Source organism: Zootoca vivipara, chromosome Z1 (genome assembly GCF_965207765.1).
Source record: "Zootoca vivipara chromosome Z1, rZooViv2.hap1.1, whole genome shotgun sequence".
Taxonomy (NCBI): Eukaryota; Metazoa; Chordata; class Lepidosauria; order Squamata; family Lacertidae; genus Zootoca; species Zootoca vivipara.
In genome coordinates this window covers 45921693-45935779 of record NC_142583.1, presented here as the reverse complement: position 1 = coordinate 45935779, position 14087 = coordinate 45921693, and the positions used below count along the sequence as shown (strand labels likewise).

The 14087-nt window shown below is 41.4% G+C and overlaps 1 protein-coding gene across 1 annotated transcript in view; it reads right to left on the bottom strand.

Moving 5' to 3' along the window:
- Positions 1-487: 487 nt before the first annotated feature.
- LOC148687361 (uncharacterized) overlaps positions 488-14087 on the bottom strand; it is a 31166-nt gene continuing 17566 nt past the window's right edge. The window contains exon 4 of the mRNA XM_088660798.1: positions 488-916. Within this exon, the coding sequence (XP_088516924.1) occupies positions 506-916 (411 nt within the window). The 3' untranslated portion in view covers positions 488-505. The remainder of the gene's footprint in view (positions 917-14087) is intronic.

Below are 14087 nucleotides of genomic sequence, written 5' to 3'. Positions count from 1 at the left end.
TCTGCATTCAGTCTTCTATGGGACCTTGGGAAAATATTCCTTTTGTTTCTTGATCTCTCACGAACCTTAGAAAGAAGAGGTTTGATTCTTAAAAGACTAAACTGTGTATGTATAATTTAGCCCAGGATCCTATATATGCTTCTCTTGCAAGAGTTTGGAGTATTCTTAGATCTGGCACTGCTTCTGGATGGGTGGCAGCTGCTGTAAAGAGGCTTTGTTTTAATAGCTACAATTTATATGCCAGTGACAAAGGGGGCTTCCCCCCAGGTCCTAGCTGAAATACTGTGTGTGTGTGTGTGTGTGTGTGTGTGTGAATCCCCTTTCCAGTCACACTGGGAGAATCAAGAGAGAAGCCTTGCTAGATAGATCACCAACCCCATGCCTGTAATTTTTTTTAAAAAAGAAATTAATACATGCTATGTAACTAGTAAATAACTAGTCTCCCACCCCCCAAACTGAGATTTATTTTGAAATAGGTTATCCTTCAGCAGCAGGTACAGGACACTTAATAGAACCTAGGGAACGGTCGCTCATACTTGCCTTCCTGTATGAGCTTTTCTTTTCTATCCCTGTCCGTTTTGAAGATATACCACCAGAAAAAAATGGGTCCTAGTCTAAAAGCAGTTCCCAGTAGTGAAGTTTTTGGGGTGACATGGAAATTAGGATGGGCGTTGTACATTCTGGCATAAACCCAATGAGTCACAGCAGGGTCATCAATGCTGGTTCGCTGGGGATTGTTGATCTCCAGCAGGTAGGGGTGCTTGAGGCAGGAGTGGATGGCCATGTGCTCAGACTCGGCAGCACGGTTCTCTGGCAATGCATCATAAGTGGCCGGGTCCAGCTGCAGCGGCAACGGCAACGGGAACAGGGGTGCGGGCTTGGGGCTCCGCCATCTTGAGAGCGGCTGGGATGGAACCTAGTGAACATCTAGTTTGACCCTTATTTTGATTTGCCACACTGAATGAAAACTCTGCCCCCCCACCACCACCAGTGGAGTCATTGGGAAGACAAAGGAAAGAGTCATAAGGAAACATTTGTTGGTTTCATTTTCCAAGTGGAAAAGGAAAGATGAAATGTAAGAATGACAATAAAAATAAGTAAATAACTTTTGGCTGCTTAGATTCCCAGATTTGTTTGCTGCTCCAGTCTCTTCCTGCAAGTTGGCTGTCAGCTGCTATTCATCTTTCCTACCTTCCAAATATGTTGGTTTTTTTACAGTGATAGCTTTCCTAAATGCCACCTTATGAAGTCACGTTTTTGTTTGTAGAAGGAGTTGGTGGGTGACTGACGGCGAGTGCCACCATCAGCTGGCTGCCTCTCCTAAGCAGGTCCTGCTGAAGCGAAGAGAGCTGCCTGGGAACCATGCCTGACAGGTCCGTGCGCATTTGTGCTGTGGAGATGGATGGCAGCTTATAGATGTGCAATTGCTTGCCTTGCTCAAATGAAGATGAAAAAGACTCGCCTCTTCCAGTTGGTTATTGATCCTCAGAATTGCTGAAATGTCGGCGACAAATGTTTCCCAGCGACAGCCTCTGATCAGCCCCGTGGTGATTTTCTTGGACCTCCGTGGCTCCCTTCCTTTCAGAGTAAACAGCAGGTATGATCAATGCTTCTGCCATTCATTTCAAGCTGTCCCTGTGACTTAATCACAAAGACGTTCCAATTAATGTAGGCTCTCCCAGATGAATCTCTTAGCTTGGGCAATTTTGAAACCCTCTTCAAACTTTTCCCATTCTGTCCCCCTCCAACTAGCTCACATTCCTAATCTTCATGTGGTGCCTATTAAGAGAGCCTAAATATAGAATGTAAAATCTCTGTATATTTCAAGTTATCTGCAACCCACAAGGATGAGGGGGGAAAAAAATTAAACAAGAGAGTAGTAGGCAACGGGCCAGCAATAACAGGGCTTTAACTAGCATATGAAGTATTTATAGAACACATAAGGAACAAAGGAAATGCAGTTTTTCCACCAGGGAAAGCTTCTCTCGAGGTTTCAGTACTTTTGTCCTGTCCTTTAGCCTTGTTTTGAACAAGTGTGCCAGCACTGGAGTTCAGGCAATTCATAGTTTCATTTATGAAGAAAATTAAAAATACAGGAACCAAAGTGAATTAAATTATCATATCAAAGCTGCAGGCGGACCTGCTCACTTGGGAGCATGGCCACTGAATTCAATGGGGCTTATTTCCGAGTAAATGCATATAGGCCTGTACCAAGTACCAAGATAATCTGACAGATGCTCATTTATGAGTTGCTTAATGAACAATACGGAAGTTATTTAGCAGATTGGCTCATGAATGAAATCAAATGATCTTGAGGGAACATGCAAAGCATTAAGAAGACAAAAAAGCCCTGCAGGATCAGCCGAAAGTCCCAGCTAGCCAAGCAGTCTGTTCTCACAGTGGCCAGCTAGAGGTCTACGGGAAGTCCACAAGTAGGGCCTGAGCATAAAAACCCTCTCTCGTTTTAATGCACGAGGGGTGTATATTTGTACACATGGCAAGGAAACCAACATTAGGGAAAGAACAGCCTGAGAAGGGATAGGCATATTATGGCCTGCTAATTGGGTGCACATTTTCCATGGAAAGCAGACGCCTGACCCAACTGTGTGCATTTGTTTAAATAACTTATAATAGTTCACTGCATTTCAGCCATGCTTCCAAAGAGGTTTAAATAGCAGACCAGAAATGCTTCTGGTTGATCTAAAGTTGCAGAAACCAACCATCTCCCCTGCTTTTTTTGATCCATGTAGGGAAGGAGTCGCCAAAGAGAAAAAGAATATGGAACAGCTCTGAATCTATAAACACATTCATATGTCAAGCGGCGGGTGTCTGTGCTGGGGTAAGGTGGCTTTCTCTAGCACAGGGGTGGCCAACTCCCAAGAGACTGCAGTCTACTTACAGAGTTAAAAACTGGCAGTGATCTACTCCCTTTTTGGGGGTTCAGGTCAAAGTTGTTGAGCTTTTTTAGGGAGGGGAAAAGCTCCATTTGGGGGGGGGGTGCAGGGCAAAAAATGAGCTTTTTTAAGGGGAGCTAAAGTTGTTGAGCTTCTTTGGGGGGACTCAGTGATCTACCAGTGATCTAGCATGGATGTCCAGTGATCTACTGGTAGATCAGGATCTACCTGTTGGACGTGCCTGCTCTAGCACCACCCTCAATGTCCACCTGCAAGGAAAAGCCTATATGTAGAAATCTGTATGTGAGCTGTAACCGTGCCTGGCTGGGGCTCCAACTCATGTGGAAAGCACACACATATAGCGGTCTGCAAGCATAAACTTTCCACTGCAGATGTTCATGCTTAACAATGGGGGCCAAGACCAAGGGACAGTGCACATAGGGATGGGAACAGCACTGTGACCCTGGACCCACCCCTGTCTATATATAAGAGTATAATAAGAGCCCTATCTAGTCCAGCATCCTGCTCTCATGGGAAGCCCATAAACAGGACATGAACACAGTAGTTCTCATCATAGCTGCCAAGTTTTCCCTTTTCTCGCGAGGAAGCCTATTCAGCATAAGGGAAAATCCCTTTTAAAAAGGGATAACTTGGCAGCTATGGTTCTCATGATCCCCACAAACTGATATTCAGGGGGATGCTGGATACTGAAGGCAACATATCCATCACAAAAAATAAACTCAGAACATTCATGGTATGAAGAGTTAGAGAATTTGTTGGGAATCTGAAGTAAGATAGCGAAGTTTGCCCCCAATTCCAGTCACCTACAGAGGCAGCTTAAGGTCCAAAATAGTTTACTGCTGTAGAAGGTAAGGCTTCAGTAATATAGTTCAGGGCGTTGATATATACATGCAGCTTGTAGGCTTTTGACTTTGGCAGATATGTACATACAAGTACTAAGTATTTCTGTTGCTCCAGCAGTTCAAGTTGTAACAGAGACTCTGACTCACTTCTCAAAACTGACCCCGACACAGAAAGGAGAAGACCCCGGACCAAATGAGCTGACATGCCTTCATCACTTAGATAGACGGCACTGGGCTATTGCCATAGCAACTAGCTTGGCTGACCTTACACCGGTTGGCTTATCTCTTACATGGGGTGATTTGTACTCATGATGAAAACCAACCCCTTCCTCCATGTCCTATGAGATCTGTACTTATTGCAAACAAAGCAGTATGACCACTTCAAAACTGTTGCTAAGCACAAGTGATCTTGAAAGTGGGATCCTATTTAACTGCCATGATAACACCATGAGCACACATCATGATGACGGCTCGATAAAAAAGATGTATGGAAGCACTCTGCAGCAGGGGGCAATGCACTAGAAGCACAAGAAGATTTACAAGGAGAAGCAAGAACAAAGATAACTCACAACTTATGGATTCCAGTCCTTGCAAAGTTCCCATTTGGGTTCATATGCCAGTCATCCAATGTGTATCGGAACAAAGCTCTCTTCCTTTTTCATTTTGGTACCCTTTGGGGATGAAATGGGAAATTGTGCGTGGAATGATAAGTAACTCATTGCACATTCCATATTGGCTGAGCTTCCCAAGTTAAATAAAAATGTTAAAAACCTCTTTCTTTCTGATTTCACAGTTGCTTAGCTTTACCATTTATTTCTAGGCATTAAAATCTGTGCCTGTTCCTTTGGCTCCACTGGACTGAGGAAACAATGGGACCAAAAGGCAATACTTAAAGACTACTGAGCGTGTAGAGGAAACCCAAATGACACAGGTCAAAAGCTTTTAGCTGAGGATCTTTCTGTACTCCGAACCTGGTACAAATCAATAAAAGATCCTCGTTTCTTTCTAGCTATTCCATGAAGAAGAGAAGAGAAGGTTGTACTCTATACTTCTAATAGGTAACTGACCTCTATTGTTAACTTTGAAAGGTATCAAATAAAGGAACCCTTAGGGATTCTTCAGAGGCTAAACAGAGAATTTTAGAGCTGGAAGGAACCTGAAAAGGTGTGTGTGTGTGTGATGCGCACAACGATTTCTACTGTGTGCAGATGTGGCCCCATGGCCCCCAAAATGTTAGTGACCGTTGCCCTACAGCATGCATTATTATTACCTACTTTATTTATTTATTTATTTATTTTAACTATTTCTATGCCATCTTTCATGTAAACATCACAAGGCGGTTTATAAAAAATCATTAGAATGTCATTAAACCTTACAGAATAAATAAAAGAGCAGACATCATTGTACATTCCTGATTATTTAGGCTTATGGTAGTATTGGGTGGTTATACGCCATCTCAATTTCAATTCTGTTTGTACCCACTGAAGTTTTGTGGGTAGACGTACTGCTTCCTTTCCATAATGTCCGGCTGGAATCCAGCAACTTTTTGTACTTCAAATATTCCAGTTCATTGTTTGTCCCACTTTGGTTGTGTTGTAGCCCATCCAGACACCAACAATGTGACGACATGGCGGGTGCATTGCCAAACAACTATTAAAGCAGAATGATGTGTGGATGGTACAGTCAAAATACATCATTAATGTACGATTGATACATCAATAACATGTTGCAGAATACACAAAAAACAAAAACCCAATCTGGAGGTCCCTAAGTTATTATGGTCCAGTGGTATTGATCAGCAGCAAAGAGCTAAGAGAATAAAGAAGTTTTTGGCAGATTCCAACATGCCATCAGTTTTGATATCTGCCTTATTTCAGCAGCAAGGTGGTACAAAAGTGAAGGTGCGACCTTACTCTTAGTAAGACAGTTTGGAACAGAAACCTGACTTCTTATATTCCTACCTCTAATATCAAAGAGAGAAGTCTATTTCCACTTAATTGCCACATGCTTGATTCAGACGACATACTATTGGGGAAGATCACTAGTAGATGGGGCAGTGCAAGCTGTCCTTTGGAGAAAAAGAATTCCACCATCACTGATCTTCTCACCAAGACTCATTTGATAAACTTCAAGGGAACAATTTGCAAGCCACAGTTCTAAGAACATTACATGAAAGTTCAAACCTTGTTCAAACCTAAACACGCATCTCTTACCTGTACAGAACTCTCTGAAAATTTTATTGTATCTAATAGGAAGGTTTAAAAGCATCAAAACTTTAAGCTGAATAGCAAATAGTAACTAGCGAAAGCAATGAGAGGTTATTTCCATCACCATGGATCTGTGCCATTGATGACTTCATGTCTATGGAAAAGTTTAAATATTCTTCCTTACATGAAACCTTGGAAATGTTGCAGATGGATGGTGATTTTGAGAATACCACTGAAGTTTACAGGAACCTGTGCCATGGCAGTGCTGAGTAGGAAAATAAGGTCACTGATGAGAGGAAATTCTATGTGCAGGAGTCTTATAAGAGAATTCAAATAGATCTGGCAGAGAAAGGGATGTGGTTAGACATTGGCATCTTTAAGCTGTCAGCAGCATTACAACCCTTGTCTTAAAGGCATGCTCAATTTCAATTGCTTGGTACCTAAATGTAATAAGTAGGCCTGTCCTGCTGCATCACAGGATGAGGAAACAATGAACAAAAATGGCTCGCGATCTTAGCTAGTACCTAACATTTCCCTGAGTTGTGGCGTTACAGATTAAATTGTGCAAAAGTTAAAATTCCAATTAAGATTAGTGCAAACTGTGCAATACTTGGTGGATTACACACATCATATTCTATGATTTAAAATGTGTGTCCACAATGCACTGAGATCTGTTCTCCATTGGGCTGTTTACTTGTGACGTATATCTAAAAATTATGGCGATGAGACAAATTACAGTTTAAAACCGAGGCCTAACTTTTTTGGGGGAAACAAGTGGTTTACTGTGTAATGCACCTGTGTGATGCAAATTTGCATGTGCTGGGAATAGCAAGGTAGGAGCTTCCATGATCAGGGGAATCACTTCTCCGATTATGGACTTTGCTGCTGCAGCATTCCATTCTCTCCCAATTTTTTGAGCCCATTTGGAAATCTGAGTATTCCTCCACCCCCTCCTGCAGGAATACTATGTCCCATTACGAAGGCAGATGAAGTGTGTGTGTGTGTGTGTGTGTGTGTGTGTACATGCACGCAGGCACGCACAGGCACACACATACACACTTTGCTTTTCCAGGCAGTCGGACTGAAAATCAGATCCAGTAAAATTATAACAGATTGTCCTAGATTTGTATGATTTTACACAGGGTCCGCCAAACCCACCATTAAATTAAAGCTCACTGTAGCAGACTGCACACACCTGGTCTTTGATAGGTAGAGATCCTCATGTACCTTCTTGATTTGGACATTGAAAAACCACCAACAAATCACAGCAGGCACTGATGGATATTGGTGGCCTATGATTTGACAGTGGTTTAAAGGTGACCCCTTGTAAAATTACTGAGACACCAGAGCTATGATTTTGCACAGTGGCAGCCCTGGAAAGCACTATATCCACACTTTTTATAGTCCCAGATGTAACCTTTGATTTGATTATGGAGGGCATTAAAATTATGCAATTCCAACATGATTCACTTTACTGAATCTGACTTGTATCTTCGCATACACACACTTGCTGCCTCTCTCTCTTTCTCCACTTTGTTTCTCCCTTCTGTTTCTCCCTATTCTTCCTCTCTCTGCCTACTATGGAACCCCCGTTTCTGTCCCCTGGCTGCTGCCTTCTTTCTGCTAGGCTCCCAGATCACTTTCCTTTTCCGCCTAGCCTTCCCTCCACTTTCGTTTTTACTTTCCTGGTATTTGAGCCTAATTTGAGCCTTGAAAAGCAAAGAAAGCTGAAATAAAAGGGCAAATACCATTTTTCAGATTCCCTTCTTCTACCCTATGTACTTCTCAAGAGGTAGAAAAGGTAAATACTCGTCTTACTTCAGCAATGTAGGAGGAAGTGGGGGGGGGGCTCAGGGACCTGTGGACAACGGGGGACTCCTAAAGGGTGGCACCGCATCCATAGGTAGTGGCTCAGTGTTGATGTCAACATTACAATGGTAGCATTTCAAGGTCTGTACATATGGACAGACAGCCTCAGTGATCATTGCAGTAGGACTTGAGATCATCAATGTTTAGGTAGCCAGTAGCAATGTTTTTTTTATTTTTAAGGAACTGCTTCTTTCCAACAAATATATGCTACACTCATTTTTAAAATAAATATCAAATACAGATTATATATATATATATATATATATATATATATATATATATATATATCCAAAGGAACAGGATCTTCTATTCTCTCCATAGCTTAAAACCTTAAACAAAATTACTATTGACCCCTTGCTCTAGTCACTTCTAAATCTAAATCTAAAGCTATTTTCACACAAGTCATTTTTCATTCTCACACAGCGACTGCTATAATCAAAACTATTTTAGTGCCAACCTGGAGGGAAGGGAGATTGTTATCATTATTTCTATTTTTAGATGCACGGTATGTGCTTATTACAGCTTGTGAGGAATTATAAATACCTATATATAAAATAGATTTAATAGATACCATCCATATGCATCACACAGCAATCATCCAGTTGAAAAATGGAAAGCCGTGAAGCCTTGCATGATTGTAAGAATAATTCTAACTAGTGATTGTTCATCCCTTGGTGTCAGACTCCTCAGAATCCTGTCTCATTCTCAAGGAGACTTCAGATTCCTCTCTGGTTTTCTGATCATTCTCTAGAAGTCTTCTCCAATCTGATGCCTTCCAGATGTTTTGGACTACTGGCCATCATCCTTGACCATTAGCCATGAGGGCTAAGGCTTATTCAGGAGGCACCAGGTTGAAGAACGTTACTTTATAGCTTTGTGTTCACCCAGAGAACTATAAAAAATACAGTCATACTGCTCAAAAGATATTCGGTGCTGCTATATTAAATTACTTTTACAGTACTGTTAGTTTTACACTGGCTTAAAATAGGTTTTTAACTAGTTTAAGACTATTCTACAATTTTTATAGAGAATTCTATTACTGTCAGTCTCATATGCTGAGTTGCAGTGATTTTTTATTAGCCATAATTCGTGGTTTTGACTTTAGCTTTCATAATGCATGGAGTTTTTTTTGTGTGTATTGGAAGTCACCTTGGGAGGGCATGGCCCTAAAAGGTGGCTTACAAAATATCTTAAAGGAATTGAAGTATAATGATGGACATTCACAACATTTTTCAATACTGAGTAGTGTCAACGTAATGTAGTCATCAAAGAAAACTATAAAGCCAATCTTTTCAGCAACAACCTTTGGTAGAGCATTATTTGGAAGAGCATGACACAATTATTATTATTATTATTATTATTATTATTATTATTATTATTATTATACCTCCCTATACCTGCAGATCTTGGGACATTTCACACAATAAAATCATAATATAAAAACACAAAATACACAATCAAAATAAAAACAAAAACAACCCAATAACCACCCCTGCCCCAAACACATTTTAAACGGGCATCAGAAGTCAAATCAGCCAAAGGCCTGATTAAAGATAAACGTTTTGGTGTGGTGAAATGTGATGAATATGTAATGAAGGTGCCAGGCAAGCCTCTCTGGGGAGAGCATTCCATAAAGGGGGAGCCACTGTAGAAAAGGCCCATTTTTATGTTGCCACCCTCTGGACCTCTCGTGGAAGAGGCACACAAAGAAGGACCTCAGAAGATGATCTCAGGGTCCAGATAGGTTCATATGGAGATAGGTGCTTCTTGGGGTATTGTGGTCCTGAGCTGTTTAAGGCACTATTATGGCTTTAAAAAACAAACAAACAACTGGTTAATTTAAAGCAGTAAGCTCATTCACACATCAGTAGCATTGCTTCAAAAGAGGAAATAAAACAGAGTTTCCATTGCTACAGGAAAATGTTCCTTCTATTTACAAGTATGACTTTGGACTCTAAGCTTGCATGGTTGGGAGGTAGATTCCCATGGCTGCTTCATGCAAAAGAGAGGTGGTGGCAAGGGGACACTTGGGGGCTTAGTGGGCAACCCCAAGCCCCCTGGCTTACTGAAGGTATGCAAGGTTGTTCATACCCAACAGAATAAGGATTGCTCAAGTGAGTAGATTCTCGAATGCATATCACCATCTCAGTATGATGTTTGAGGTGTTCCACCTCAAAGCTTCTGAAAGTGTTTGGTTTTGAGAGCAGAAGTGTTTTGACAGAGACAATAAGGTCAGCAGAAATGTTGAAAGGTTTTGAAAAGGAAACGAGTCCCTGTCGCATACAGTTTACTCATTTAATAGGATCTTTTCATGTTCAGGAGGACGGCCAATGTGCTTCTGAAAGACAGCCTCACCTCCATAACCCATCCCTGTCATCCAAGTCACAGCCTATTATTAATGAAAGCATGAGCCGCTGCAGCAAGTTTATCGTTCAGGCAACAGCAGCTGCCTCATAGATTTAAGAGGTTGTTGGGCTCTATTCTAAAGGCAGTGAACAGTAAATTGGATATGGAAATATCACCATACAGACAAAGGGGAGGGGGGGGCTACCATTAAAACATTCATATACTGTATAAAAATTATAGCTGAATGATAATATAAATCGGGTCCTCCCTCAAAGAGAATACGTGTTGCGGTGAGACCTGGAGACTGACCACCTGTGTTGTGGGTGGGTAAGATTGGTCAGCCACAACACCCAATTGGTAGGTCCCTCAATGCTGGGTTCAATCTGGCCAATGGGGTGCAGTCCAAACGAACTGAGGGACCTCTATATACCCATGCACGTGACCCAGAGCTTCCTCTTTCGGTGTGTGCATTCGGAACACCCGCCCATCTCTCCCTACTTTTAGGGCTTTGTTGCGCTTGACCTTGCTATGCTGTTGTGTTTCATCTGTCGTTGGGACAGGGGCACATCAGGAATTTTCACCACTTGGCTGATTGGCTGTTGCCATTTGGGTTTTGCCTGCCATGTAGCAAATTGTCACAACTTGTAAGGTTGCGGATAGGAACTGGTTCAGGTGATAGGGATGGGAGAACGCTCTCGCCATCCCTATGTGAAGGGTATTCCGTTAAAGGTATCCAGGGACTCAAATGGTTTGGTCAACCCCTTTGAGGGGGTTGTGCCCGTGCCTGAGTCCAGGGGGACATCTGGGTGGTGGACATAATCTGTTCCCGGCTTTCCGCCTATCCAGGTGTTCACCCTTGGCTGACCTATGCTGGTGCCCTGGGTCAGCGCTACCTGCAAGGGTGCAGGGAGCTAGTCAAACCAGAGCCTATGCAACCGCTCACTTTCTGTAATCAATAAAGTTGTGGCCTAAATTCCGCCAAAAAACCAAACCAAAATTTGAGTCAAGTGTGAATTTATTTAGGGGGGAGGTCTCTGGGTCTGAACACGCAAAATAGAGCTACTGCTTAGCTGAATTAGGGACTGATTTATGTTTGCACTTTCACACCCATATTTTCATTGTATATTTTTATTGAGAGTATTTTAATTTAACAAAATAAAGTAAAAATAAAAAGTGTCTTAAGAGTAAAAAGGTAAATTATATCACCATTTATGCAAACAATTACAGTTCCATATATGCTTGTGTGGTATATAGACATATAAATGTTATTATTAACCAAATACATATACCCAGTGCTTTTTTTCTGGGGGATGGAGGGGTACACATACCCTAAAGATTTTGTGAATCTAAGTTTGGCCTTATTGAGAGGCAGTATTTCAATATGAGTAGGAAAATGAGAGTACCCCTAAACATTTTTTTATTTAGAAAAAAACACTGCATATATCATTATTTATAACCTACTAGATGTTTTAATAAAAACTACCGTGCCATCTTTTTACAAACATTCCAAATATCATTGTACGTGTCCATGCAAGCAATCTATTCATAAGTTGCGAGTGTTGCCATATCTTCAACCCATTGACTAAAAGGGGAGCATAGATTTATCTTTCCATTGCATCACTATCAGTTTTTCAGCCATAGTGAGGGCACAAGGAATCCATATACATTGTGCAGTAATCAAATTCATTTTTTTAAAAAAGTAGTATAAACATCAACAGCTGGGAAACACTGGCCTGCGAGCGCTCCAATTGGAGAACAGCCTTTACCAAAGGCGCCATGGACTTTGAAGATGCTCAAACTCAGGACGAAAGGGAGAAATGTACTAAGAGGAAGGCATGTTTGGCAAACCCTCACCATGATCAACTCCCACCAAGAAACCTATGTCCCCACTGTGGAAGGACGAGTGGATCCAGAATTGGCCTCCCCAGCCACCTATGGACACACCATTAAAACCGTGTTCATGGAAGACAGTCTTACTTGGCTATGAGTGATCACCTAAGAAGAAGATTAGGTACATAATTCAGAAGACTGCTTAACTATGAAATTTTTAACTTGTTCTGCACAGTAGTCATAGTTATACAATCCAATACTTTCTCCCCAAACTTAGTAAGTGTAGGACATTGTAAAAAACATGCGTTTCAAAGAAGCGTTATCCTTATTACATCTTCAACAGCATGCTGTCTTTTTCTATATGTTCCCCATTCAGACAGCAGTTATACTTATATTGTCCCTCCCCAACACCCTTTCAGAGGAAGAGCAAAATAGTTGTCAAAAGCATTGCCCTCACTCTGAACTGGATTTGCTCTGAACTGATTAGCAGCTGTGACATCATTACAATGACTAGGTGTCCCTTGATTGGCTAGGTTAAATTTAGGAAGATGAAGAAGCACTGAAATTGTACTCGAAATAGCAGCAACCTGAAGGACACAAGGACTGAAAGAACATGTAAACAACTAAAGAAATGTAAACCCAAGGAGTTTTCCAGGAACTGTTTTGACTCCATTTAAAATACAGCTTTCATTGCCAAAACGTTTGTGGGTAAACATTAGTACAACAGTAAATAGAATGCACATATTTCTTTAAGTAGAAACGATTTCTTGCTAACAACTGAACACCCTAATAATTACAGCTTTTGTGTTAAATAGTATTATAGGAGACTACTGCTCTTATCTCTGTCTGGAGGAATTAAATTGCAGTAATAAAATATTTTCTTTGTCCCCCTCACACTGGCAGTTCATTTTGTTCTTTCTTCTCTCATTATCATGTTGCCTTCTGCAGCAGTTGTGTTGTGCACATGCTATAAAGAAAGGCTTTCCAAATGTGGGGTGGCTGTTCATGCTGTGTATAAACCCACCCTGGATACCAGTGGAAGACAACGATTGATCCGAGTTACATCATATGCACTCACAACACAATGCAGGCAGGGTACTTTTCTATGAAGTCTGTTGCCAGAGACACTGGTTCAGAACTCATCATATTGCACCTTCAGTCATAGTGCCCTAGGAAGGTATTTTATATCGAGTCTGACCATTGCTTCATCTAGATCAGGGGTAGGCAACCCAAGGCCTGTGGGCCGGATGTGGCCCAATCACTGGCCCACGGACGGTCCAGGAACAGCGTGTTTTTACATGAGTAGAATGTGTCCTTTTATTTAAAATGCATCTCTGGGATATTTGTGGGGCATAGAAATTTGTTCACTCTCCCCCAAATATAGCCCGGCCCACCACATGGTCTGAGGGACGTTGGATTGGCCCACGGCTGAAAAAGGTTGTTGACCCCTGATCTAGATCAGTACTGTCAGGGCTTTTTTTTTTCATCTGAAGCTCATCAGAGCTCAGTTCTAGAACCTCTCAGGTGGGCACCATTGCCATTCTAAGAGAACAAGGGAGAAGTTCATAGCGAGGTCCAGCACCTATTTTTCAAGAAAAATAGTACTGAATATTGTCTACAGTGGTTCTCCAGGTTTCAGACAAAAATGTTCCTCACCGTACTGTAGCTCCCAGGGATTGAACCTGGACCTTCTGCATTAAAAGCAGATGTTCTCCCACTGAGCTACAGTACTTGTGTACACACCAGCTGTCTTCCACATTTATAGTGTAAATAACTTACTTTCCCTGAATTACACAGTCGGGTAGATTAACTGTCTCAAGACATTTAAATTATAATGTTATGACTATCTCATTAGCAGTTATGACAATTTGCCTAAATAAACTAATTTGTAAAAATCACCTAGCCTTTGAAGCACAACCCTCCCTCCATGATAAACTGGGCAGCGTTTATCTGACTGGTATTTGCCACATTAAAATTTTAGGATAATTATTCTTACCTATAACGGAATGATTTTTCAAAAGCATGGTTTTCTGAATATCCCATTATTTTTACAGTAGTTTAAACCAAGCACAGAAAAC